General features: G+C 47.8%; 1 protein-coding gene across 1 annotated transcript; it reads right to left on the bottom strand.

Moving 5' to 3' along the window:
• Positions 1-2755: 2755 nt before the first annotated feature.
• LOC119228432 (aryl hydrocarbon receptor-like) lies at positions 2756-26003 on the bottom strand. Its single transcript, XM_062564878.1, has 12 exons — positions 25963-26003; positions 22876-23156; positions 18968-18990; positions 10524-10601; positions 8988-9077; positions 8312-8444; positions 7621-7754; positions 7336-7526; positions 7109-7218; positions 6304-6445; positions 4896-6102; positions 2756-4267 (listed from the first exon to the last, which is right to left on the bottom strand). Exons 1-12 carry the CDS (start codon positions 26001-26003, stop codon positions 4124-4126), a joined length of 2574 nt encoding a protein of 857 aa, XP_062420862.1. The 3' UTR covers positions 2756-4123.
• Between the last annotated feature and the right edge of the window lie 1925 nt (positions 26004-27928).

Below are 27928 nucleotides of genomic sequence, written 5' to 3' on the forward strand. Positions count from 1 at the left end.
CGTTGTATGTTTGTCCTGCGTGTTGTATGTTTGTCCTGCGTGTTGTATGTCCTGGGTGTTGTATGTGCGTCCTGCGTGTTCGTCATGCTTGTTGTATGTTTGTCCTACGTGTTGTATGTTTGTCCTGCGTGTTGTATGTCTTGCGTGTTGTGTGTTCGTCATGCGTGTTGTATGTTTGTCCTACGTGTTGTATGTTCGTCCTCAGACGATCAATCTGGACAAGGTGTTTCTTTGTTCCCTGATCAGATGTTCTGCTCCAAACCCCCCAGCTCAGGACACAGCAGGTGATGAGGACGGGAGTCCCTGAGCACCGCACACGCCTGTAGGACCTTCCGCGCCTCCATATATGGAACCAGGCCCTAAAGGTCAGATGGTGCCACGGGCTTCAGGCAGAAGCGTGGTCATGATTCTGGGCTGATCGTCCTCTGGAGACCATGACCACATCAGCAACGTCCTGCGCTTCTCGGCTCGATGAAAGCATCCAAAGCATGTAGAAACATAACATCGTCTCTACAGGGAAATGTAGAAAATGTGTAAATATCTAAGTGAAAAAAGCATATAGAAATCACAAAGTGAAAAATAAACAGATAAATTGAATAAAGAACTCCATATGTCGAGATGCTTCATGTGCAGATTGCATGTGCGTAAGGGGGAAAGAACATTAAAAAGATGATAATAATAAAGATAATACAATCGATAACCCTGATGAATAATTCACAGATCAAATGGAGAAGTAAAAATACTGTGACATTTAGAAATGTCAGCTATTGTAGGATGCCGTCCTGCAGGGCTCCAGGCCTTTTATTTCATATAAAGATATGAGGAGGATCTTCCTGAGGGGGGGGGGGGTTCTTTATTAGTTTATCTTACACAGGCTCACAGTCCACAGTCAGTCTGTGCTTCCACTTAACGTGGCAACATTATTCAGCTAAATCTTTAGCAGTTTTTGAGGAAATTCCTTTGTTTTTACCACACGTTCACTATTGATGCCCCCCCCACCCCCATACCCCCATACCCCCTCATGGAACCCACAGATCCAATAAATGGACTCAATGCTTCAACACACAAGATGTCAGCCCAATAAATGCTACATGCGTGCTAACACGTTAGCATGAATGCAGAGTATAGTTGATATAGGCTACAAACATTAACAAAGAAAAGAACGGGCCGATTGAAGCGATTGAAGCTGGTTGTGTGACTTGAAGGGATGGTGTCTCCTTCAGCGGTGGGGGGGGGGGGGGGGCTCTCTCTTCTCCAGCCAGGAAGCCGTGTGGAACATGTCCCTTTAACCCCCCACCCACCCTCCCTTCAGCACATAGAGGCCTCCGGGGTGTCTGGATTCCTCTCGCCGTGTGTTGCTGCCACCTGGTGGAGAGCTTTGCTCACGGCAGCCTCGTCCCTGATGGCGCTTCTCAGCAGTGCTCCAGAGGGCCCCATGAAGGCCCCATGCAGGCCCCATGAAGGCCCCATGCAGGCCCCATGCAGGCCCCATGAAGGCCCCATGAAGGCCCGAAAAAGTAGAGAAGAGTAACAGCAGAATGTAATGAAAGAAAGTGAGTGTTTTATGGACATATCACACTAATACGTGTTACGTGTTTTAATCTTGCATTCACATTATGACACAATACTCCTTGCATTCCAGCGTTTTTCAGCTCAGTCACACAGACAGCGATTCCCACTGTTCCCACAAGTTAGAAAGTTTGTGGTTTGATCAAATGTTTATTGCTCTAATGCTTATTAAACATTGTTTTATGCAAATTCTCGTTTTGTTTGCAACCCTTTGAGCTAGAAAGTGACAGAAGAACGTAAAGCGTTCTAAACGTGGTAGTGAATTAGTACTTGAGTCAATGTACTTGGTCACATGGCGAGGGATGAAGGGCCGCACGTCATGTGACCCTCAGCTGGACCAATGAGAAAACCTGTCACGTTTAAAGCGGTAACGATTTTATTGATGTCAAAACGCTTCACATAGCACCTTTACACGTCACAGACCCCCTGCCCCCCACCCCCCCCCCCCCCTCACGGCCCTGGGTGGGTTAAACCTCTCAGAGAGGGGGGGAGACGCTTTAGTGATCAAAGAACTCCTTTGATTTCAAAAAGGAAGAAAAAGAAATAAACCGGAGAGAATGAGTCGGGAGGGTGCAAGCAGCACCTCGTCCCGTTAGCATGTTAGCGGTTCCGCGGCTAACCCAAAGACCGAATGACACAACCAGTCTCAGCAGTATGGCACCATGTGTCAGAGTCCAGTGTGATCCCTGAACTATTTACAACTTAAAAAAAGAACAAAAGAAAAAGAAATCAACAAAAGAGATCCATAAGCATGTGGTTTTAAAATAGTGCTCATAATTGGTGAGATGACATAAAACTATGTACATACCTGTATTTGGTCAAAGCTGGCTTGCTTTTATATACACATCTTTTTTTCTCTCACAATGTTAATAAGTCACATCAATCATATTAAATACAGCAAACGTTTCCGCCCGTAGCAAAAAGAAAGAAACGAGTCGGACGACATGTAACCACACGTCAATCACATTTCAACATAAAACATGGAACAAGAATATTAATACTCAGGAATGACAGCGATTCAACAGTTAAAGTGGAAATCTCTTTTCAGCATCTCTTCTCCATGAAATAACTCGCCTCGTCACAAGAAACATTCACATCTTTTCTTTAAAACTCACATTTGGTTGTTTGTTTTTTTTTCCTCAGCGTTGCTTCATTCGGAGTCGCTCCCTGAGGAGAACCCCCCCCCCCCCCCCAAAAAAAAACAAAGCCACGTAGGAGTTCATCTCTGTGCATCGACCTTTGACCCCCCCAACCTTCATGAGACGGTGAACCACCGAGCGGGACGTTTTCTTCTCTTATGTCTCACGCGTCAACTCGAGGACATTCGAGGACGTTAATAAACACGGAAACAAACGAAATGAATGGACTTCTATCAGAGTCAGTTGAAAGGAGACGACGCAACAACAACAACAACAACAAAGCTCCGAGTGCAGGAAGATAAAGACGTGTTTGTGCTCGTGAGGACATTAACCCGTCACCTGAGGTGTGCCCCAAAGGAGGGACACACCTGGGCCCACCAGAACGCACATCTGCATCGAGTAGACGCTGGACATAAAGTGCACCGTATTTCTAGCCATCATTTCCATATTATACAGTTAAAAAACTAAACACTTATGGACCAAGAGCGGAGGAAATGAAATATTACATTCTTGTGACGTGGCGGAAAACCACACAGCCTGCAGGCCTGCGTGTGTGTGTGTGTGTGTGTCTGTCCGTGTGCGTGCGACACAAAGCCGGCCGACTGACGATTGAAAACAGGAAGTACCGACGTCACATGACACTGCATCTGATGCTCCCTCAGTCCTCGGTACATTCCTCCCGTCTCCACCCGTCTCCACCCGTGTCCTCCCATCTCCTCCCGTCTCCACCTGTGTCCTCCCGTCTCCACCCGTGTCCTCCCGTCTCCACCCGTGTCCTCCCGTCTCCACCCGTGTCCTCCCGTCTCCTCCCGTCTCCACCCGTGTCCTCCCGTCTCCACCCGTGTCCTCCCGTCTCCTCCCGTCTCCACGTCTCCTCTCGTCTCCACCCGTGTCCTTCTGTCCCTCCGACGGTCCAAAAAAGTCTGGAATCAGCAGATGCTAAAAATAAAATCCCTAAATGTACTAATAAAGTGGTATTTACCTATTTATTTTGAGTAATAAACTGATTTCTGTCATGTCAACACACAACATGAATATTTTAGGAAAAGGTCTTCCTTCTTTTGTTTTCACAGAGTATAAAATATAACCAAAAAAAATAAAATAACAGATGACAGAACTATTATTTGTATTAAATTCTGCTTTGTGTTTCTGAAGATTTGTGAAACTCGTTTTGAAGAAATCTCATATTCACTTTTTCTGTGATACAAACAAACGGAGCTCTCTCAACTGCATCATTGTAAACAAAGGACTCGTATGATAGTGGGACTCGGAATACAACACACACACACACACACACACACACACACACACAAAGTACAAATTGGAAACCAAAAAGCCCAAACTACAGGCCTGCGTTTGTTCAGCTCGTGTGGAAGTTTAAGGCCCCCCCAACCCCCCCCCCCCCTTCGCGCTTGTCAAAGGTAGAAGCTGGAGGCCGGCGGGTCGGGGAGGCAGGACAGAGTCTCGGGCATCTGGGCAGCAGGGGGCGCTGTGCCGTTCCTGCTGGCCAGAGCGCGGCCCCCTGGGTAAGCGCCGTTCAGCAGGCAGCCGTTCTCCACCTGCGGGGGAGTGGGGGTGGGGGAGGGGGGGCGAGAGGCGGGTCATCAGCAGACAGGAAGTAGTTTGAACACAACACAGCTGCTCATTGGGAGAAGGTGTGGTGATATTTTAAGAATATCACCACAAACTGGAATGTTTTTAAAAAGGAGGTAAAACTATTGACATTCATCATTTGCTCACATTATTAATAGAGAATGAATCTGACCCCATTTCAAAATAAAACACACAACACTCATTTTATTAAAATCCTCTAAAATCTACAACTTCAATCGAGGAAATTATTTTTTCCTTAAAAACATGTAATACGTTAAAAAAACTATTCTTCTTTTCTGAGCGAACATTTGAACCACTGAAGGGTTTGTTTGTGCAGAAACAACATTCAACAAAATAAATGTGTTGCCGTTTCTCTCCTCGCGGTCGGCAGCCAGCAGCAGCGCACAGGTCAGCGCTCGCATCGCCGGGGTCACGGCACGTCGAGCGTCGTTGACCTCTGGACATCGAGCAGCGACCCGAAAGCAACCGACCAGACAGACGTGGATGTAGAAGCAGAAGGAGACCACCCCCCCCCCCCCCACCCCCACGCCGTGTCACCGCTCATGGCACACGCGAGCGTCTCAGCACGCTCACCTTGTGGGGGGCGGGGCCGAGGGGGACCTCGGGGGCCGCCGCTGCCAGGATCTGCTCCAGGGTGGCGTTGGGGGCGGGGCACTGCGACGGGCCGCGGATGACCTTCCCCCCGAACGGACCACCCCCGCTCGCGCCGCACTCCGCGCCGTTCTCCAGGCAGGAGCCGCCCCCCGCGTCCGCGCGGCGCCCGTAGTCCCGCCACTGGGATTCCCCGTTGGGGCCGGCGGCGGCGGCGGCGACCTTCTGGTCGGCGTGGCGCCGCTGCGCGAGATGCTGCAGCTGGAGGTAGCGTTGGTGCGTCTGATGGAGCTCTCCCTCCGGCGTCGGCGCCTCGCCGCTGAAAGCCGCTCTGAAGTGTTCCACCAGGGCGCCCGTAGCGTGCCCGTTGGCCGCTGCGGCGCTCGCCGAATGGCCGCCCCGCTGGTCCCAGGCGCGCATGTTGAGGTGCTGCTGCATCTGCTGGGACAGCTGCAGGATGGGGGCGTGCGCCGCCGCGGGAGGCTTGTGGTGAGGAAACTGCATTTGCACGTTGGCGCCGGAGGAGGAGGCGGCGGCGCTTTCGGGCGGCGAGGCGGAGCCCGGAGGCGCCCCTCCGGCCTCCGCCTCCATGGAGTCGTAGATGTACGAAAGGATCTCGTCGTTAGTCAGCAGGTCGTCCAGGGCGGGCACGCGCTCCGGGTCCATCTCCACCCTGATCATCCGCTCGTCCAGCAGCAGCAGCTCCAGGTCCTCGGCGCTCAGCCCCAGGCCCTCCAGGGCGCCGAACAGGTCGCCCGCCTCCTCGCCGTCCGCCACCTCCAGGCCCTCCAGGGACAGGCCGTCCAGGGTGGACAGCAGCGGGTCGAAGCCGCCGCCGCTCGGCTCGTCCCAGCGGCGGGGCGCGCCGGCGGGTTCGGGTTCCGAGAAGCCCACCGTCTGCTCGCCGAAGAAGCTGTGCAAGGTCACCTTGGGCTCGGCGGCGGGCTGGCAGACGTACACCGACTCGTCCTGACTCATGAGCGCCCCGAGGAGGGAGCCCGGGTCCAGGCCGTGCCTCACCAGCCTCTCAGTCCGGCTCTTCTTGGACTTGGTGCCGTTCTTCTCGTGGCCGCCGTCTCTGAAGGCTGCGATGGGATGGTTGGACTGGTAGAGCAGGGCCTCCCCGGTAGCGTAGGTGAAGGGCAGGTGCATGGAGCGCTTACGCAGGTGCTCTCCTCCCTCCTCGTCCCTGTAAAGCACAACAACAGCTGTACTCATTTCCTTTCGGATGCCCACCGTGACTAAAAGCTACACATGCTTCCATCTAGATTTTTCCCTCGACCAAATGGGCAACGCTTTCCCTGAATAATTCAGATTAAAAACACATTTGTGACTATAGCGAAGCCTTCGCATCGTGTCCCGTCTTCGTGTTGCAGCAGAAACCACGTACAGGAGGGGCCTCTGGGTGGCGATGATGTAATCGGGTTTGCCGTTTTTGTACACCAGCCTGGCGTTGGCCTGCACCCATTTCCAGAGGTTCTCCTTGGTGAGGAGCCTGAACACCGTCAGGCCGCTCTCCCCGGTTTTCATCACTGTGGAAACGGAGGAAGACACACCGATGAGGCCTATTAAATGATGTGCATGAATGTGCACATCAGCCACAAAAAGACCATTTGTATACAGAACAAGTTCATTAAAACACATGAGTACTAAAACCAATGAAGAGCCTTCATTTATGACCGAAGTCCTGTGATGAACGTCAACAAACATCAGCCCCAGCCGACCTGACTGACAGGATCCTTTTAGGTAGCAGGAACATATTCAAGAATGTACAATTACGGCGTCACGAGACCAAGTGGCTGCTGGTGAAAGCGTCGGATCAAACTCATATGGAGAGTAAACAGAGAGAGAGAGCGACAAAAGTCCTCCTTCAACGCGCCCCTCCGCTCTCGGTTGATTGGACCCAGTGTCGAAGTGTCAGTGCGTTGCCGTATGGATCATCTATGGATTTGTCGGCCCCCACCCCCACCCCTGCAGCTTTGCTCAATCTGCTCCGTAATCCAGCGGGATTACTCCCCCAAAGCCGCCTGAACTCCCTGACTCTCGGGAACTCCTCACCTTCCATCCACGGGACTACGTTTAAAAGTAGCCGCTCCTTTGGGTGGAGCTGGGTGGAGCGGATGAGGAAGCCTCTCTTTGGCAGGAACCTGCAATTTTTGGGTCTGGAGAAGAAGAAAAAAACAAAAGCCACTTACTCCTGACGTGGTTCTCGGCGCAGTACAGCATGTCGGCCGCGTGGATGAACTGGTACCCAGATCCTCGGACCCGCAGCTCAGCCTCGGTGTACCCGAGCACTATCTTCCCCCTGCACACCCAGAAGAGCATCGCCGTTAACCTTCCGACCTCCGACCTCGGGTCCGGGTTCTTCTCCTACACCGCGCGGGGAGGGGGGGGGGGGGGGGGGGGGGGGGGGCGCCCTCACTTTGCGTCGCAGGCCAAAGGCGTGAAGTCCAGCTGGTGTTTGGTCCTGAAGATCATGTTCTTGGTGCGGATCTCCAGGATGGACGGAGGCTGCAGAGGAGTCGCGATGGCGAAGAGGGCCAGCTGGGGCGCGGCCTTCCCCCCGTTCTTCTGCCCGTGGAGGAACTTGAGCCGGCCCTGGACGTTCAAGGCCTGGAGAGAGAGAGAGAGAGAGAGAGAGGAGAACAACATCCGTCTGTATAACTTGGACCGCGCGTCCCCTCTGGTCTTCGGGCGTTGAACCCACCAGGAAGCCGGAGGAGTTGTCCAGCAGGCAGCGGAAGCGACACACGAAGCTCCTCTCCAGGAAGGACGAGTTCTCCGGGGGCAGCTGCTCGGGGCTGTAGGTGACCACGGAGGAGCCGCCGCCGGCCTCCATCTCTGCGTTAAAAATGGGACACGTGAGCCGCTATAAGTGAGCTCTTTCACACCGACGCCGCGTCCACCTTTCTACAACCAACAAAAGAGAACATGTGGATCCATTTCCTCCGAGGTCACATGTTGGGTTTCACATTGCGGTGTTACTTCATTGTGCAAAGCCTCACATGATCGAAGAAGCACGTAAGCAGACCTGGGACCACTTCACCTCCCAAGCCACACCTGAAGATTACAGTCATGTGACCTGTCTTATGGCCTGATGCCTGAAGCTTTGTTTACTCAACCACCTGACCAGCACTTTGTACACGGCTGGGTGTCTGTTATCAAGCTGTAATGCGTCTAAATACCAATGTATTGGTGCCCCCCCCCCCCCCCCCCCCCCCCCCAGGCCTTCATTTACAGAATATCACACAAAGAGCCATGGACCAACCAGGAGATGCAAAAGGAGCACAATGAGACCCAAGGGGACTTCAGAGGGACTCAGAAGACTAAAAAGAGACACAAAATGACCTCAAAGAAACACCAATTGACAATAAAAAAGGGGGGCGGGGTGTCATCACCTCGGGGGGAGTCCTGGGTGACGGCGGGTGCAGCGGCTGGAGGAGGATTCAGAGCCCAGTGCAGGTTCCTCCTGAGCTCCTGCTGGTCCTCCGTGTGGACCAGCTCGTAGACACTCTGGTGCATGACGTCGGTCTGAGGAGCCGCAACCAGAGGGACAATCAGCTGGCGCCCAAACGAGGACGCAGCGTGCAGGACGAATGCAAGGTGGCACCCCCCGAGGGAAAAACCACACTGTACGAACAAGAGGGTGCACTTCTTGGAAACACGGCACATTGTTGTCCCCCCCCCCTCCCCCTCCCCCTCCCCCTGCCCCTCCCTCTCCCCCCGCTGACTGGTGCTAAAGGCTACGTCCATAAATAGGTCAGGCCCTGTGTGTGAGCCTCTGACTCCGCATCATGCAGGGAGCGGGCCGACGGGTCCAACAGCCCCCCCCCCCCCCCCCCCGAGCCTCTCTCAACACAATGCACGCGAGGCCTCCAGCCGGAGAACACGGCCCCTCCCTGAGGAACAAGCCCCCCCGGGGGGGTCTGCAGAGTAGGCTGCACCATAAACATTTAAAGCAATTCTCTCCTCAGAGAAGACAAACGCGATGGCGCTGCTCCTCGGGAGGTGGAGCTAACTAACACACACCCTTCTTCAAGGGGCTATAATACATTTATGAGGGCACGGTGATACCTGGTGGAAGCCCAAGTAGTCCTGGATGGTGTGAGACGAGTAGAAGATGGTCCCACTGGCTGTGAGGACCATGACGAAACCGTTGAGAGCCTGCGGGTGGAACGGAAAACACCAAGATATCATGGATGGGGAGGTGGTTTGAGAGTGATTCTTATTGAGTTTGCTACTGTAGAATGAACAAAAACACAGTGTGTGCATTGACTTCAAAATAACAAACAGGACGCAGCCCTTGATTCAATGAAGACACATGTGACCTTTATACTTCTATATGTTCATTATTCTACTTTCATTTCAATCAAAGACATCGTAGACAGTTCCTCCATCTGTTGGGAAACAGCTTTGTGATGTCAGAGCACTACAGTAAAATAAAGGCTTGGATCTTGTGAGAAAATGCAGAAGTAAAAGGAAGGGAGGACATGAAAGGAGGAGACCAGGAAGGAAAAGGAGGAAGCGTGTTAAGTGAAATGGAGCACACTGATTGTTTCTCCTCAAAAGGGAACAGCTGGTGCAACGTTTCCACCTCACTAAACGAGCCACGGCCTCCCTGTGTTTACCCAACGTTACCACACACACACACACACACAGGCACACACACACCATCTCTTTCCTCCATGATGCAGGAGATCTTATCCACTAACATCTGAGGGCTGAGCTAAGCCCCGCCTCCTGGGCCCCTCCTTCAGCCGCTCACGTTGCACTGATTCGATATTTTGAGGCAGTTTCCCGCGATGGAGATTCAAATCGAGTAAAAGTGGGAATTCCAGATGTGCACTCATTAACCTCCCAGCTGCAAATGAGGGGGGGGGGGGGGGGGGAATCAGTTGAGAGTGCATGAGCACAAGAGGAGCCACGGGGGCTTACAGATGGTTTTCCTGAAATAGAGCAAATTCATAGAAGTAAAGGTGTAACGACAGCTGTCGTCAAAAATGATAAAGTCCACACGTTTTGTTTTTCAAAAAACGAAGAGAATTAATTAACGAAAACGTCCCGCCGCCGTTTCTGGGTCTGAATAACACGTCTCGTCCAGAATTTCGCCGACGTCCGGCGGGGAGAGCGGAGGAAGCCCACTCACGCCTCAGGAAGAGGAGGAGCTTCAAAGGATCACCTTCATCCCACTTGATGAGGAGGTGAGGAACTGCTGACTGAAGTCAGGGAGGAAGTGAGGCGCCGCTATTTGAATGCTAAGCTAAGCTAACCAGCTCTGAAACCTCCCAAAATGTCAAAACAATTCCTTTGAATACGTCCACGGCCAAAGACGGGAGGGAAACGTCCAGCGACTCGTCGAACGCGGCGCTCTTTCAGATTAGGAGCGGCAGACGTATCGGGAGGTAAGCTGCCCTGAGCCCGTGAGCCTCGGCCATCGGCCTAAATGGATTTTAGGGAACTCATCGGGATGAAAAGGCAAAACAAAGAGCCCCAAAGGCGAGGGACACGAGGGGACACGGCGGGGACACGAGGGGACACGGGGGGACACGGGGGGGATGTGTGGAAGAGACGATCAAACAAACATCTCCGCGAAACCAGAAGGAGACGTACCTGCAGCAGCAGCTCGCCTTCGGGGGTCTGGGCCTCCGCCGCCGCTGACGCGTCATCGCCGTCACCGCTCACAGCAGCTGCACTCAAAAAAACAACGCTTTCAACGAACTTAATAAAATCATGGAAATGATTTGCACACTATTTTATTGATTCTTTGAGCATAAAGAAATTATGTTGATACGACTTGATGCATTTGAGTAGGATCAACTTAATTTATTATGGTTGGTTCAACGCATTTTCTTGGGTTGTGTCAAACTCAAATGAATACGGTTGGTTTGACTAATGCCACATTAGTAAAATATACGCTAGTCAATTAAGTTAGACCAACCCAAATTATTCAATTTAATCCTGCCAAAGAAAAATAGGTTGGACTAACTCTAATAAATTACGTTGATCTGCCCCGAGTATTTTATAGTGAACCAACTTAATTGCTTATTGCTTAAAGAAAGCAGTTAAATTATGTTGAAATACTTTCCATGATTTTGCTATAGTAATACTAAAAATATCTTTAGTGTTAACATTTACCCTGAACCACAACTGAAACTAGGTTTTAACAAAATATACAACTGTGTTGGCTGGAAACAAGACAAATGAGAGATGTTTCTCAAAGTAGGCACTGAATAATGTTTTAATGAGCAGCTTCTCTTATAAACATACATATCAAAACGTTTTCTCAACTTTCTATGACACAAATTAAAATACATTTTTGAAAGTGCTAACAGTGGTTATTAGTAGTCTTGACCTGAACTCTGAAGACTTTGTACAAACATCCCTCTTAAAATATTTCAAACATTCATCTTAAACACTTGTGATTACTTACTTAATGCACTGGTGAACACGCAGGAATACAGAAAATAATAAACACACACAGAAGTGTCTAATCTGCTTTAGCCATCATAATGTGTCTAACGGGATAGCTTTATTTTGAGAGCTTGTCCTTTTATGGATAGTTTGTTTGGGTCTAGTTCCATTATTATTTTCTGCAGAACTTCAAAAGTATACTTGAGCTCTCGAGGGTAGCTCAAGTTGAGAGCATACACAAGCGCAAGCAACATTGACACGGCGAAAGGTACATTTCCCAAATCGCTCAGCACTTCCACCCCCTCCAGAATGACTCCGACTTCATCTGGGTCATCACTGGGCTCCGCTCCTTCTTTTCGAATCACATGGATCGCAAAGACTGTCTCCGCCATTGCTGTTTGACTGCTTTCAATATTCTGTGACAAAACAATTAACAAAAGCAATCATTTTTCACTTATGTGCATTACATGCCATTTTTATTGCACTATTTTACTGTATAAACAGCTATCAAAAACTTCATTCACATTAGGGCTTTCAACGAATATTTTATATTCAAATATATATTCAAATAGTTGAAAACAACACTAAGAAGTTAAGTTGGGCCAACTTAATCGTATTTGATCTTACCCAAGTAAAGATAAAGGTAAATGAACATACCGTGTATTCCTTCACCAGCTTCTCTGGATCTTCGTTCAAGTAAACACATAGACCTTTGAGGACGCATTCTCGTCTGACGTCAATGCTGGCAGTCTAAGTATGCAGATAAAATAACATTAGGAACACCATCTAAACCAACCATCTTACTAATCACAATGAGTAACCATGCAATATCAGTGTGTAAATTAGTATGTGAACCCTTGGGATCCAGGGGTGTTAGCAACAAGTGCAGAGGACCAATAAAGGCAACAAGTAAGTAAACAAAATACAGAAGTTCTACGAGTAGAATAGCCTCTTTAACTTTTCCATTGTCATCATACCTGGGTTATGGGTACCATGATGCTCTTGATCTTTCTCCCTTGAACTCCACTTTTCTTGGCATACACCTGGATCAGGTTTTCAGAGTACAGATCCAGCTGGGAGAAGAACTTTGACTGCAAATTGATTGTTGTGATTCTCTTGAATTCTGCATTCACCTACAGAAAAAATAAATTTGTTTGACTTTTTTGTTATCACTGGTGTTAGGTACACATATGATACTGCAATTCAGTTTGTTCAAGACATGCAAATGCACAATACATAAAGTCCGTAAGTATTCACAGGAAATTATATATTCCAATAGAAGTAAAAAAAACGGAATGTTTCTTCACTTACCTCACACACATGGAAGAGAGCTGGCCACCTTGTGTTGAAAGCCGCTATCATGGGTGCCTCTTGAATTACCTCTTGTCTTCTGAGAGCAAAAGTCTTCTCCATCATAGTCGCCACCGTGTGCGTATTGTTTCTTTTCTGTACTTCTGTGAGGAGGGCCACTCTCATGTTCTCTAGCGTCTCCACTGTTTCACCGAATGGATAGGTGGGGCAGTAATTCACCTCTGCTTTTCTTGGCTTCTTGACACCATAGGCAGGACTGCATTTGCCATCAGGTTTGTGTGTTAGGGAATTTACTGCAACTTCTGGGCATCCAAGCCGCCTTAGCTTTGTTCGGTAGTTACCAAGTTTATATTTCAAGCTTGTCTTCCATCCGCCAAATCCAGTGATGGAACCTGGCTCTTTCAAACATGGATGTGTTGACACAAGAGCTCCTGCTACATCATCAAACTCTCTGTCAGAGAGGTACACTTTGTACTGGATGATTTTGTTAGTTAAGCCATCAAGAATACTAGATTTAAGTCTATTGTCAGGATTAAACAAAGTTCCGGTTTCTTTAAAAGCAGCATTTGCCCTGCCCAGCTGTAGTTCAGTATCATAAGTGAATTGGGGCACATCGAAGACAATCGGCCACCCAGAGGCTCTTGAGGAGGTGTCAGGAGGAGACAATATGTCTGTATCAAAAGAGCTACAAGATGAAAGGGATGATGATTCATGTACAGAGGAAGTGCCGGCAGCAGCAGCTGAGTAGGGGGCTCGGAAGTCACCATACTGGGTAGGTGCAACTGAATTAAAGATGACCTTAATGGAACCTTTGTCCTGGACATCTGATGTTGAGATCAAGTTGATGAATTCATTCCCAAGCTCAGCATCCATGAATTGAAGCCTGAAGTCTCCTTCTACTCCACACTGCATCTTTATTTGCTGTATGAGATCACTGACAGACTCTGGAACCCCATCTGGAAGGATCAATCTTTGGGAGTCATTTTCTCCGAATATGATTCTGAGCTTCACTGGAGAAGCCATTTCACAACAGTCTGTAAAAGAAGAAAGACTAAATGTTTTTACAAAGATAGATCTGAATTTTAATACAGCAATGATAGAACAAAAGAAACATTCAACATTGCAGACCCAAAATTTATAGGTGTATGTATCTTTTTAATGTCACCATTCTGAAAGGTCCAACAAAGTAGTCTGCTAAAGGGTAGTCATCTGCCAGTTCACAAAGCTCAATCAAAATAGTTTCTCGGGTTGGACAGGAACTCAGCTCAAAGGCTCTGAAGTGTTCCCTGTACCACCCAGAAAACCGTTTCACCATAAAAAACACTCTGTCCTGTACAACGCAAATTTGAAGAATCTCTCCAAAGTCAGGAAGTCCACTTGTTGACCCATGAGCAACCATCATCCCATTTCTGAATGTTACACCTTTGCTTGACACACACTTAGTAAGGTGAACTTCAACTGTACCAGGGAATTTCTGTTCAATAGTCTGAGCTATTTCTTGTTTCAAAACAGCCACAGGAACTGTTGAGACATTGGTGATGTCTAGGGCCTTTTTTTCAAACCTGGCTGATCTCAAGTGATATGAAATCATTAGCTGATGCTTCATAGCCAGGGAAAGAGGCACATTTTTAAAGCAATTAGTGTGTCGCACAACCTGCTTAAAAAAACTGTGCTTAGCCTCAAATCGCATGGTCCAGTGTCCCACAAGAGGACCAAACATCCTGATAAGTTGTGGATAGTGCTCAACAAAATGATGTTTTGGTAGCAGTTGCACATGAGGGAAGACTTCTTGATACTTTTGTCTGTGCTCAGAAATTTTGCCCTCAAGATAGGCAATTGAGTCATTTGTGTGTGTCGGAGCAACCACAAGCTCAACAATGTCTTTTAAATCCAACAGTATTTGCCATGCCATGTCTCCCTCAGGCACCAGATGCCCTATTATGAATGGGAGCAGTCTTAACAGTGCCCAGTTTTCATGGGCATTCCCACCTATTGTTTTTCTTGTAGAAAACGTTTGTGGGATCACATGTGGCCTATTTGTCTTGTCTGCCCACTTATAAGGGAAATGCAGGATGCATTTGTTGAGGGTTTCAAGATTGAAATACCTCTTGGATATCAGCAATGCCAAACAATGTGCAAGCTCTACTGGTACTATGCCCTCAAAAACATCATGCATGATATCTGGAGGATAGCCTGTGTGAAGATTGAAATGTGCAAGAGTTTCTGAGATAGCACAATGTCTTTTCACCCCAAAAGAGCTTGCACTATTCTCTTGAGCTGATTTCACATGAGAGTCATGGAGTTCTTTTGTCCTGAGACTGAATGCACCGGACTTTACCTCTTTTGTTTGGATGTCTGTTCTAAGTCCTGTACAAAATCGACAGATATAACCACCAGAAAAACTCTCATTGAAACCAGCTATACTGTGAGCTCCCAGGTTATCTGCCACAACAACCTGAATTGTGCCTTTAAGACATCTGCCAAGCAATGGAATGAAAACCCCTTCTTGCTCCAGAGTTTTCATATCGTGAAGAAGAGGATGTAAAACACGGTCATAACCATACATCTTCACATCATTACTTTTACACAAGACTGCCAAGTAAATAGAGGATAGTGATGAATGTGAGCCTGGAGACAAATTACTCAAAGTCCAGTAGACTCCACAAAGCTTATGTTTCCTGCGAGAAGTACCCAGAGGATTGCAAACTTCAAAATCATCAATGTACAGACTTAACAAAATTCTCAACTCACCCCCTGACAGAAAACTGTTTTCTTGGAAGTGTGAACCATCCTGAGCAGATTTGTAAGTATGCGGTTTTCCTGTCACCCTATTACTTTGGTGTGCTCTGTGGTTTTCAACAACAGTGTCCACAACCTCCTTCACATCAAAGAGCTGCTGCAAAGACTTCAGTACCGGCACATATTGAAAACTTGTTTTTTCCTTGGCATCGAGTATGTACTCAATGGGCTCTACAACTTTAAAGCTCTCTTTATAGTACTTGTTCCGGAGATAAGATGTGCTTAGGGGACCATCTTTCCCTATGGCTTTGAGCACAGGGTTAGATGTGCTGAGAGCAGTGGCTATTTCTGTTATCACAGACTTATCAGTTGTGTAACAATGTTTATGAAATACACCTTCAATAATGTTAATTGAGAGGGGCAATGTAGCAGAACTTAACAAGTAGTGAAGTTCCTCTAAGAAGTCATTCATGTGTGTCCCTGGCACATGTGCAAAATGCTCTAACTTTAGTAACGCTGCAGCAAAATTTTGCTCAATTACTTCGGGTAAGTTTGTATTTACCCCCATGTCACTACTTGAACATGCACTGTCAGCTTCAACTACACAGTTATCTTGAATATGTTGATCTTCCTCAGCATTATCACAGGATTCTTGTGAGACTTGAGTGGTTGTAACTATTCCTGGCTTGAAATCTTTTAATGTATGTGGATTGTGTTTCCTGGTCTTGTGAGAGTGAAATGATCCATATATATTTGTTTGAAAACTGCAATCCCCGAACATACAGGTAACAGTTTCTCGACTCTTCAAATGAGTGCTAATGTGTAAAAAATAAGCCTTCTCTGTAGGAAGATCAATACAAGTGCACAAATGACAACTGAATGTTGACAATTCTAGCAGCTCCTGGGGTTTTTGTTGAGGATGGACTCTATTTAAATGAATGTGCAAAGCATTCCATGTCTTAAAAGTACATGGGCAGTTTATGTGTAGGCATGGATAGCGCTGTTTGTGCCGGTGCTGTAGTCTAATATGTTTTAGTAGCTCAAATCTACTTGGTAGAGATACACTACACTCCTTACACCTCCACATCCTCTTAGCCAAATAAAACTACCCAAAATATTAAAACAAAAATGTTGATAAGCTGAGACCGACCATGTACTGCCCCTTGCTGGTAGAAGCTATTCTTTGACTGACCTAAAATTCCAACTGACCTAGCAACAGAAAGAGCACCTTTACTAGCAGTTGGTTGCACATATGAAAAATGTAAAAACACATGGGAACTAGGCAAATCTAATTTTGCTAGACCATCACACATGCGCTTTTAAACATTGGAATCGCTTTTTCAGTCAGAAAAATTCACCGTTTTATGCTTGGCAGGTCAGCGAGGTTGCTCAAGACACTCATGCAGTCGGATGGTGTAGTCAGTGAGGTTGATCCAGGAGACACTTGCAGTGGGATGGTATAGTCAGTGAGGTTGATCCAGGAGACACTTGCAGTGGGATGGTATAGTCAGTGAGGTTGATCCAGGAGACACTTGCAGTGGGATGGTGTAGTCATTGAGGTTGATCCAGGAGACACTTGCAGTGGGATGGTGTAGTCAGTGAGGTTGATCCAGGAGACACTTGCAGTGGGATGGTGTAGTCATTGAGGTTGATCCAGGAGACACTTGCAGTGGGATGGTGTAGTCAGTGAGGTTGATCCAGGAGACACTTGCAGTGGGATGGTGTAGTCAGTGAGGTTGATCCAGGAGACACTTGCAGTGGGATGGTGTAGTCATTGAGGTTGATCCAGGAGACACTTGCAGTGGGATGGTGTAGTCAGTGAGGTTGATCCAGGAGACACTTGCAGTGGGATGGTGTAGTCATTGAGGTTGATCCAGGAGACACTTGCAGTGGGATGGTGTAGTCAGTGAGGTTGATCCAGGAGACACTTGCAGTGGGATGGTGTAGTCAGTGAGGTTGATCCAGGAGACACTTGCAGTGGGATAGCAGACACAGGACACTTTTGCAGTCAGAAATTGCTACAATAAAGTCAGATAGAACAATCAATTAATATTCATAAAGTTATTAAGCTATCTTTATAAAAAAAAGAATACATGGGAACTAATCAAATCTAATTTTGCTAGACCATCAAACATGCACTTTTTAACATTAGAATCACTTTTCAGTCAGAAAAATTCACCGTTTTATGCTTGGAAGGTCAGTGAGGTTGCCCAAGACACACTTTGGGGGATAGCAGACACAGGACACTTTTGCAGTCAGAAATTGCTGCAATAAAGTCAGATAGAACAATCAATCAATATTCATGAAGGTTAAGGCCTCCTAAGTCAATGACGCGCGAAAAACTCCCGGTTATTGTGACGCATCAGATCAGTGTGCGCGCCGGGGCCGGGTGGCCAGAGCGGAGCATGTGAGGTTGTGCAAGCCCCGCCGCTAGCACCACCTGTCAGCCCGCGAAAGTGTTGGCAACCCTACCTATCAATGACAGTACTGCACTTTGAAATGTGGAATTAAAATGGAAATGGGAATTGGTCTGGTTTGATCAATCATTGTTCTAGATAAACTGCATGCTATACATTTTTATATCTATAAATATATATACAGATCGCTCCAAAATAGCGTTCGCCTCGGCGGGCCGCGGAGTAGCCGCCTTCGGTATAACTGCGGCGGAACGGCGGCTGGCCGTCCGGGAAACGAAGCGGTTGCCGCTGGCGGTGCGCCGACAAACGTGTTTGCGATTACGCTATACTGTCGCTTCTACTGCCTCTGGAGAACCGCCGATGGTCCGCCGACTCATTGCTATCTGGGAGAGTCGGTATAACGGCCTGCTATATTTGCCGCGCGCAGCTATTGGCCTTGTTCCAAACTAACGTTAGCTAATTTATATCCTATATTCCAGTATTAAACCAAAATGACGGTAGTATTACTCTTAGTAAATGAAACGTGTGCTTAGTCATTTATTGTCATTCAAATTCAGCAGTAACGTTAGCGCGCTAATGTAACCCTACAAGGAGTATGCTAACGTCATTAAGTCAACGTCAGCTAGTCGTGAACACCTTATAATATATTGCTAAAACGTTACCTCGTCATTAACAATAGCTCACTGTTCACCGTTCACATTGGTATGTTGCAAAAAGGAGTAACGTAACGTTAATAAGCTAACACAACATAGCTAGCCATGCGCATGGGGACTTTACCCTTTTTAAATGTAGTAAAAAATAACACTACATAAAAAATAGCATAAACAGAACAACGAGCTAAGATATGAAGATATTAATGCACGTATAATTGTTTTACTTTTAGAAGGATGGTGATGGATTTCTGCTTACCTTTTCCATGTGCGGCCAACGGTGTATCTTCTTAATCTGGTTCTGACGAAGACTGCCTTCGCCTTGGTTTTCGCGGTCATGCCTGGCTACTCGATTCTCTCAGTTAATCGCAACATGAATGGATCTAATAAACGTTACGTTTTTGAAGTTCATGCCAATCCTACATGACTGAATCACGTTCACATTGAAAACATTAATGAATATCGTTCATTCTACATGTTACACATTAGTAAATGTAACAACCAGCCAATATCCTTTTTTTGAGTGTGGAGTCGCTCCGGTCAGGGTGACTGCAGAGGGGGGGGGGGAGAATGAGGGAGAGAGAGGCAGACAGCTTTTTTTTTTACTCCTGTGATCATGTTTGCAAAGCACTGCTGTGGCTGTCAGGTCGCCTCATGCTAAAGACGCCCCCCCCACCGCCCCTCAGCCCCTCAAACATTCATCACGCGCAGTCAAAAAAGGCTCCTTTTGAATCCAGACCGTTGGTCTAACGTCATGATCTCCATGTCAGCAGCAGAAGCAAAAGTCACGTTCACCCACAAAGTGCCTCAAAGGGAGGACGTGCTTCTGCCATTTAAAGAGTAGAAGAAGTAACAAAATGTAGCAATGAAACACACACAGACATTCCTCGGGGTTAAAGGTGATTTAGGGCAGTGGTTCTCCACTGGTTCTGGCTCCGGGACCCACTATCGCCCCTTAATGACGAGCCGTGACCCAAAACGAGGAACATTCTCCACTTCTCGAAATTTATTCAAAATCAAGTTCATAAGCTGAATTTTATATTTTATATTCAGGATGTTTAATTATCCTAAAAACCCAATGCCAGCAAAAAAAAACGACACTCCGCTGCATTAAAAAAGTCCCTTCAAAATAAAATCACAGGAGGATTTTTTTTGTGATTTTTTTTTTTTTTTATTCTAATTTTTGTTTTCCCATGCAAAGGCCCGCGACCCATTAAAAACGGGTCGGCGACCCACCCACCAGTTGAGAATCCCTGATTTTGGACGTATTTCCGCCCCGAGTGGCCAGAAGCTGTATTACAACAACAAACAAGATAAAAAAAAAAAAACCCATTGTCCTGTTGGTCCACCTCAAATCACAAACACAGCAGAGAAGAAACATCAAACCTAAAGTGAAGATGAAGACCGAGACCCGTCGTTTGGGTCCAGCTGACTGACACAGAGTGAGTTTACCAACCAGTGATGATGAGCGATGATCCGTTTCCTCATTATTTGCTTTTATTTTATGAGACCATCATCTACTTTTGGATGGAACTTTGTGTGTCGCTGGTCGCCGCGGCGATGAGCTGTGATGTCATGAGAAAGAGACCAGTGGTCGGCCACGTTAATCTGTGACCTCGCCAGCAGCGCCGTGCCGCGACCCGCGATGACCTCCGACCCCCCCCAGGCTGATGTATGACATGATTGGGCGACTGGGTTCTGGGTCAGGTCCTTTGTTGTCTGGGGGGGGGGGGAGGGGGTGGTGGGGTTAACAAGGAGTCCATCATCTGAGGGGGGGGGTGTTCGAGGCTTGTACCTTCACACGAGGAACGGCTTTGGGTGGACACCCCTGACCTTCTTCCCACACACCTTGGGTCCACTCAACAGGGGGGGGGGGGGGTAAATGCTTTTAGTTAAGGGAAGGGAAACAGTTAAGGAAACAGAGACCATCGCCCTGAGATGCTTTCCCCCCCCCTCCCCCCATCAGGGGCCTGCAGGTACCCGAGGAAGTGGGGCAGCACACGAAGGGAGGCCAAAGAGCAGATCTCGTCACGGAGCTTCAGCGTGAACGCGACGAAGGTCCACCGGCTGAAGGTCTCTGGTGTTTCTCCGGAGCGGCACAACACAGCGAGGAAGAGGAAGGTGTTCCCCCCCCCCCCTCCAGGATTTGACGGATCAGAGCCGACGTACGAGCAGTGACCCCGAAAACCAGAGGCTTTTACTCCGCTGCAGCGTCTCCAGAGGGAGGAGGAACCGCTGGAGAAAAGCTTTTCCCGCAATATTGATTCCTCTCATCTCCTCCTCCGTCCACTCGGTAGAGGGGCGGGGAGTCTTCTCCGTGCGGACGATGGCAGAAGGATGGAGGGGGGGTGTCTCACTCATGGTTTCAGACACTGAGAACAACAATGGGAGGAATTCACTTTCCTTTCAGATTCCACATGTTTTTTATTTTTTGGGTGACAAAGTGACTGGCAGCAGTAAATGATGGCCAGTGCCCCCCCCCACAGGGCCGCCGGCGTGAAGCTTACAGACGGCGCTCAGACCCCCTGGGGTTTTATCTCACGGGGGGGGGGGGGGGGTTTCACCCTGCTCGCAGCTAAGACCCCAAACAAACATCCAGCCCACTGCAAATATTTACTAAATGTTTGGCCATTTTCAATTTGTCCCATAATGCCGTTTACAAGCGGATCAGGGGGGGGGGGGGTGATGTTCTGAGCTGCTCAATCCTCCGCCCGTCCTTACAAGCCACGCTGGCCTCTTTCCAAGGCGTGGTTACAGGTCGCCGTGTGCCCTCCACGGCAACACACACACACACACACACACACAACGCTGCCAAGAAGAGGCTGGACGAGGCTTTTCGGACCAATCACAGGCCAGAATTGGGCTGAAGTGTTACTTAACGGCACAGAGCTGCTGTTAGCACAGCACAGGGACGCGTTCTCCTCTCCGGGTTATTTTTAGACCCATGTAGTTGTGCAGAATCCAGTGCGTCGGTGTTTGTACGGAATATTCTTCTTCGCGTCCATCACACAGACCCCTGAGCTCACTGTTCAGCCGGGGACGCCGGTTCACACCACCTGCCGCAGGTCACCGGTCACATGTTATATCTGGAGCACGTGGTCCTGTGCACAGTGGCCACGTAATGTCTCTGATGGATTGGCTTAGTTTTGTAGCCCGAGGGAAACTTGCGATGGGCCACATTGACTCATCCATTGGTGATTTCTATAGTTTTCAGATCGGCTCCTCCTTGTTGCATCATCGCGGAAGCCACGGCAAATGTTGCGCCGCGTGACTTACGAGGCCGAACGTAAGTGGCGTCACGTTACAGAGCTGAGCGGCCGGTGGGTGAGCGCTTCGCCGCACGGTGCATGGTGCACGGTGCACGGCGCACGGTGCATGGTGCACGGTGCACGGCGCATGGTGCATGGTGCACGGTGCATGGTGCCAACCTGTCCGACCGAGGATAATAGTAGTAAATGTTTTTTTTTAAATAAAATGTTTGTTTTTTTATTGGACACTTTCTCAGCGTGAGGGGGGAATATGGGGGGGGGCCTTAGGTAGGGAAAACTGTGACTACTGATTGCCAGGTTTTCCCCTTTCGGTGCCTGCATTCCTGGCTGCAGCGTGCATCGTGATCAGCGGTGATGGGGGATGGGGGGGCGGGGGGGGGGGTTAAGCCCTATCGGGGCAGGACGAGGGAAGGATGGGCAGAGGAGGGGCTAGGGGGGTCAGGGGGGGGGGGGGGGGGGGGGCGTCGTGCAGGGATGGCCCGCTGACGATCATGTAACCCAGATAGCTCGGCCTGTCGTTTGTGTGCACACAGATGAGCTACAGAAGGTAGGTGGGGGGGGGGGGGGGGGGGGGGGGGGCGTGGCCTCGTCTGGGCCCCGGAGGTGTGCGATCGGCGAGCGTCCCGGGTTCCTTCTGAGCGGCAGCCACACAATGGGAGTACGAACGGACCGTATCACCGGCGCCGCAACTACCACACCCCCCCCCCCCCCCCCCCCCCTAGAGCCGCCGCCTTAAACAAACATGGCTCTGCCTCCGTGTCGTCAATTATTCAAACTTCAGCGGTTCTCTCAATTATTCATCCGCCGGCCGCACTGCAGCAACCTGCAGTCAGGGATCAGCGGCTGGAACGACAGCGTCACGGCGAGAAGGCCGCCGGCGTGCAGCCCTCCCTCCCCATGCCTCGCCGTGCACACACACACACACGCGCACACACGCGCGGGCCCATGGTTGATGAAATATTAAGGGCCCGTTCTCCGGGCGGGTGGCTGCTCGCTCTCCCTCCGCTGGTTTGACGAGACGAGCAGTGAGATGTGGGCCCAACAGAACAGGCTGTTGTGACATTGCCGTAATGGCGGGTTAGGAGGCGGGGCCAGGCCTTCCCCGGCAGAGGTCCACCGAAGTGTGCCGATTGGGAACATCTGCGTGAGGAGAGGAGAGACTCACCGGAGAAGAAGTTCTTGGCCCGCAGGAAGCTGACACTCAGGCGGAGGATGGACAGCTTGTCCAGGCCGGCGGTGACCTCCTCGGGAACGGCAGCAGGCCGGCCAGCCGCTCCAGCTCGCCGTTCAGCCGGTCCCGGTGCCGCTTGGACGGGTTGGACTTGGCCCCTTCGGCCGGGGCGTGCTTCACCCCTGCGGGAGATGGAGAGCGGGGGGGTCAATGGTGAACTTCGCCCCCAGAACCATCCAGGACGGGACTTTCTTTCTTCCAAAGTTGTTTCCGAGCTCTCGATTACACCTTAAAACACTTTAGTTTAGGCAACAAAAATATTTAGTTCAGTTTTAAACGTCATGGTTTGGTCTGAAGATAAATAAAAGTAGTCGAAAAAAAAACCCTTCAAAGACAAAGGAGGTTGAAGTGAAAAAAATGCTGACTCATTTCTAGGTTTAATCATCATTCCCAGTCATTTCCCCAGTTCCATCTGATTGGCTGTTTGAGAGACTGCTCGGCTCTGATTGGCTGTTTGAGAGACTGCTCGGCTCTGATTGGCTGTTTGAGAAGCTCTTTGGTGCTGATTGGTTGTCTTGACTCCGGCCACGGTGGAAAGATGCAGGTCAGGAGGCAGATGAAGCAGATTTATAGAAGAATATCAGAATAATCATATATTTTGAGCTGATATGACAATTTTTTTATTTTTGTTCAAATGAAGCGAATCACAAAGAAAACAAAAAACTTGAGATCTGCCGCTGAAACTGAACAACAAACATTGAATCATTTATTTTAGGTTATATAAACCTTATGATTAAACTACTAACCCTCAAATATTCAACCATTTGTTTGAATTGTGTGTTTTAAAGCAACATATGCAACCAAAACGTAATAGTATTATAGTCAATTATAGTTCAGAATAAAAAGTCAAACTTTTGAAATAATCTGCATTTCCACCATGTTCCCAAAAATATTTTTTATAAATTTTGAGACCCTGCGTTCTGCGTTCAGAGGATGGACTCAATACTTTACTGATAAATAATACAATAGATATTAAAGGGTCATTGATCCGGACGAGAAAAGCAGCACCACAAATACTGAAATAAAAAATATAAGTAAGTTATAAATATAAGAAAGTTATAAAGTATATATAAGTTCGACTGTGAAAGTTACAATGGTTCAGTTAATAGAAGTCTACTAACATAAAATATAATGTTATTAAGGCAGAATGTGTCAATAGCTCTTCATTATAAAAATAATTAAATCACAATTTTCGACCATATGAAAAAAACAAAATGTTTAAACATGTGTTGTTTCTCTTTTGTTGGTGGTGATTCCACATTTTAGATATTTATTGTTTAACACATTAACAACTAGTTATTATGTACAATGAAATTCCTTATTTTGCTCCTTCCACATAAATAAATGTATACACACAATAAAGAGCAAAATATATAAACATATGCATATGCATGCATGGCTAATAAGATTAAGCTAAACATATATACTCACACATATATATGTGTACACATATTAATGCCCATTTGCCTTTTGTAAATGATGTTTATAGTTCCTGCTTATAGTTTACCTACATTTAAATGCACTAATCAACCTGCATAACGTGTAAATATTCCTCAATCAATCTGCATATCCCATATTATATAACTTCTATCTGTAAGATACGTATTATTATCTGTACACTTGTACCTACTACTATTGCACTTCTGGTCTGATGCTAAACTGCATTTCGTTGCTCTTGTTCATGTGTAATGACAATAAAGTTGAATCTAATCTAATCTAACATGAACATGTGATGCGTTTGTACAGAGTACAAAATATATTGTATGATAATGAACCGCAAGTTGTGATTTCTGTCCCAGCACGCCTGCCGTGTAGTTTTATTTCTATTAGAACAAAGTCGTGTCCTTAATGCTGAATTTGATCTGATCAATTCGTGGATTTCTAAATCTGTCTCAGCGGCTTTACTTTTTTATGTGGATTTTATGAATGATGATGAATAAATTTAACCTTGATTTTTTTTTAAAGAAAAAAAAAATGTAGGACAGCAATAATTTTTCAGATTGGTAAAACAGTGGGAAATAAATCCAGGCTCCAACCAGTTATTGGTTAACACGTATCCTGTGTGTGTGTGTGTGTGTTAAAGGCCTCGTCATGAACCACACACCTCCCACTGACCCCCCCCCCCCCCGCCTCTGAAGACCTGACCCACCAGTCGGACCGGACCTCGGTCCCTCTCACCACAGAGGAGCATTATGGGAACACGGAGTCTGACCTTGGTTTGATTATTCTTCCCAATCAGTGGCGGCATTAAACGATGGAACGAATGGCTTCATTAGAAGGACAATGTCCCCCAGGTCCTTCCCCACAGCGGCTGACTTTAAAGTAAAGACAGACCGCTTCATCGTTAACGCTCATCAAATGTTTAAAAATAATAATAATAATTAAAACACGAAAATACTTGTTTTTTTCATGTTGCCATTTATAAGTTGAACAAATACATGTTATTACTGATATCATATATATATATATATATATATATATATATATATATATATATATATATATATATATATATATATATATATAAGCTGAAGAGGTTAAAAAGAGTCTCTGCGATCCCCTGAAGGACATTTTGACAGAAAATGGCGCAACAACCTGCACGAGCCGCTTCGACCGAACCCTCATCCAACAATAGCGCTGTCTGAAAACAGCTCTTTTAGTTTATCACCACGGGGGGGGGGGGGCATTTAAAAAAAAATAAAAATACCAAAACGCATCTGAGAGCGACGCGTGGAGGGTTTGAATCGGGCCGCAGTTTTTGCAGGCCTGCAATAATCCGCAGGCATTAAAGGGACATTTTACAACACGGTTACTTTTCCCCCTGCAGGACACCGAGAGACATCCCGTAGGGGACACGTGTCCCTCGTAGCAGGTGCATATGTCACATTTATTTAGGAGCAAACTAAATCTGCCGTATTCGCTTAAAACGGAATAAAGAAGCGGGGGTCCGCGCGTCGCTTCTTTAGCCGCCGAACGCGGTGCCGTTTAACGGGACGAGAAGGGGTGGGGGGGGGGACTCACGCTCTCTGGACGGGTTTCCTCCGCTTGCGTCCTGCGTACATGGCGCTGTGCTTATGTAAGCCTCCTCCGACGGATCCCTTCTTCCTGCGCTACATGAAGCCTGCGCCGAAATCCTGCGTCAATCCTCCGGATCAGATCGGATTCTTTAAATGCCGAACAATCGGAGAAAAAAAACGACCCCCCCCCCCAAAAAAACACGAAATAAGTTGGATAGAAAAGGACCTCCTTTTTTTTATTTATTTTTATTTTTACAGGCCGCTGCACTTTGGAGTTAAATCAAAATGTGCAGGAAAAAAAAACACGAAGATCGAGCAGCAATGCGACCCGCTAAAAAAACCAAAAAAAAAACAATCAAACGAAACGGATAAAAACGAGGCCCTCGCGGGAGGATGGATTTGTCCCAGAAAGCCGCTGCTGGGTTTCCCTCCTCATGGAGACCAAGACGAGAAAAAGAAAAAAAAAAACACCAACACAACAATCCTCAAACAGACGCACAGACCGCGTCAAGTATTTACATTTTACAATCTACATCAGCGCTGCACTCCAATTAGCGCCGGGCATGAGCTGCGTGCGCGCGCATTCCACTGGCGGGCACGCCCAACGCGGATTTGCAACGGTTTTGGAGCTTCGAGAGGGCTTCTTGCGAGCATTGCAGAAAAGGGGCAGAGGGGGGACGCGCGGGCACGAGGGAGAGTCTCCTGGAAACACGTGCCTGGCGCGAGCACGCCGGCGCGTCCTCGAGCGGGTCCCCGCCGTCCAATCAGCGCCCGGGACGAGGGAGCTGGAGGTTTATGTTGAGCAGAATGTGGGTCAGGGGTTAGACTTTTTTTAAATAATGTAGCTGAGTTCGTTGCGTCGTTGGGAGGAAAGAAGCTGAAAAACCACCACTGTAAAATATATTATACAAAGGGACTGTGATTTATATTCAACAGTTAAGGTCACCTGATCCAGAAGCTCCTCTTCTCATTCGGTCCATGCTCCTCAGTGACCACTGGAACCAGTCACTCTATGCTAACCGTTAGCGACCAGCCTTTAGCTGCTGGCATGGGCTCCTCCGAAGGCCTGTTTGGACACCAGCTGCAGGGTGAAACCATGTGGAGTTAATAACATCGATTTTAACTAAGGCCGCCATTGCACTTAGGGGGGGGGGGGGCGGCACTGTGCACGCCGGCTCACTGGAACGGCCGCGTACGTCGTGATGGTGACGTCACCCGCAGGTTTGTGGCCTGCGGTTTGGACGTCAGAAAGATGAGGTGGAGGAGCGACGTAGAGACGCCGTGTGAGAAACCATCACGGGGCGTCCAAATGAGGCCGCCGGTTCAAAGGTCACATGTCATCTAAAACACGAGGACGGGAATCGAGGGTGTACGGGGAGATGATTAAGGCTTTTGTAAACTGGTCCAGCCTGTTGTCAATCAAACATGAACACAAATCTGACCGCAACGTGCAAATTCATAACACCAGCTTCCTTTTTAAAACACAATTTTGACTACAAAACGTAGTATAAATAAAATCAAAGTTTGATGATATTTCTCCTCCATTGAAGAGAAGGCACCGAGCTAATTGATGGGAAATAATTGTAGGGTTTACAGAATGAATGAAATATGAATAATTCACATCATTGTCCTCGGGGGGGACTCAGTCTCACGACCTCTCATCTCTTCAGACAGACAGCAGGCCAGACAGATATGTGGAGTTTGTCATGCTATATCGAAACCTTGAGTCACATGACCACATGAGCCCTACAGAACATGTAGAAGGAAACTAGGCCAGCGTGATGGTCGCATTGTATTGCTCTCGATTTGTTATCTTACATTTGTTGAGCAGCAGACCTCTCGATCACTTTTATTTCTGTTAGCAGACATATAGCTCAAATATTTAAAAAATGATGTTCATTCATGTGGTATTAAATGAGAGAGAAGCAGGGTCATTTCCTCATAGAATTCTATTGTTTTTGCAACCGGAG

The sequence above is a fragment of the Pungitius pungitius genome, chromosome 10, assembly GCF_949316345.1.
Source record: "Pungitius pungitius chromosome 10, fPunPun2.1, whole genome shotgun sequence".
In the NCBI taxonomy this organism is placed as follows: domain Eukaryota; kingdom Metazoa; phylum Chordata; class Actinopteri; order Perciformes; family Gasterosteidae; genus Pungitius; species Pungitius pungitius.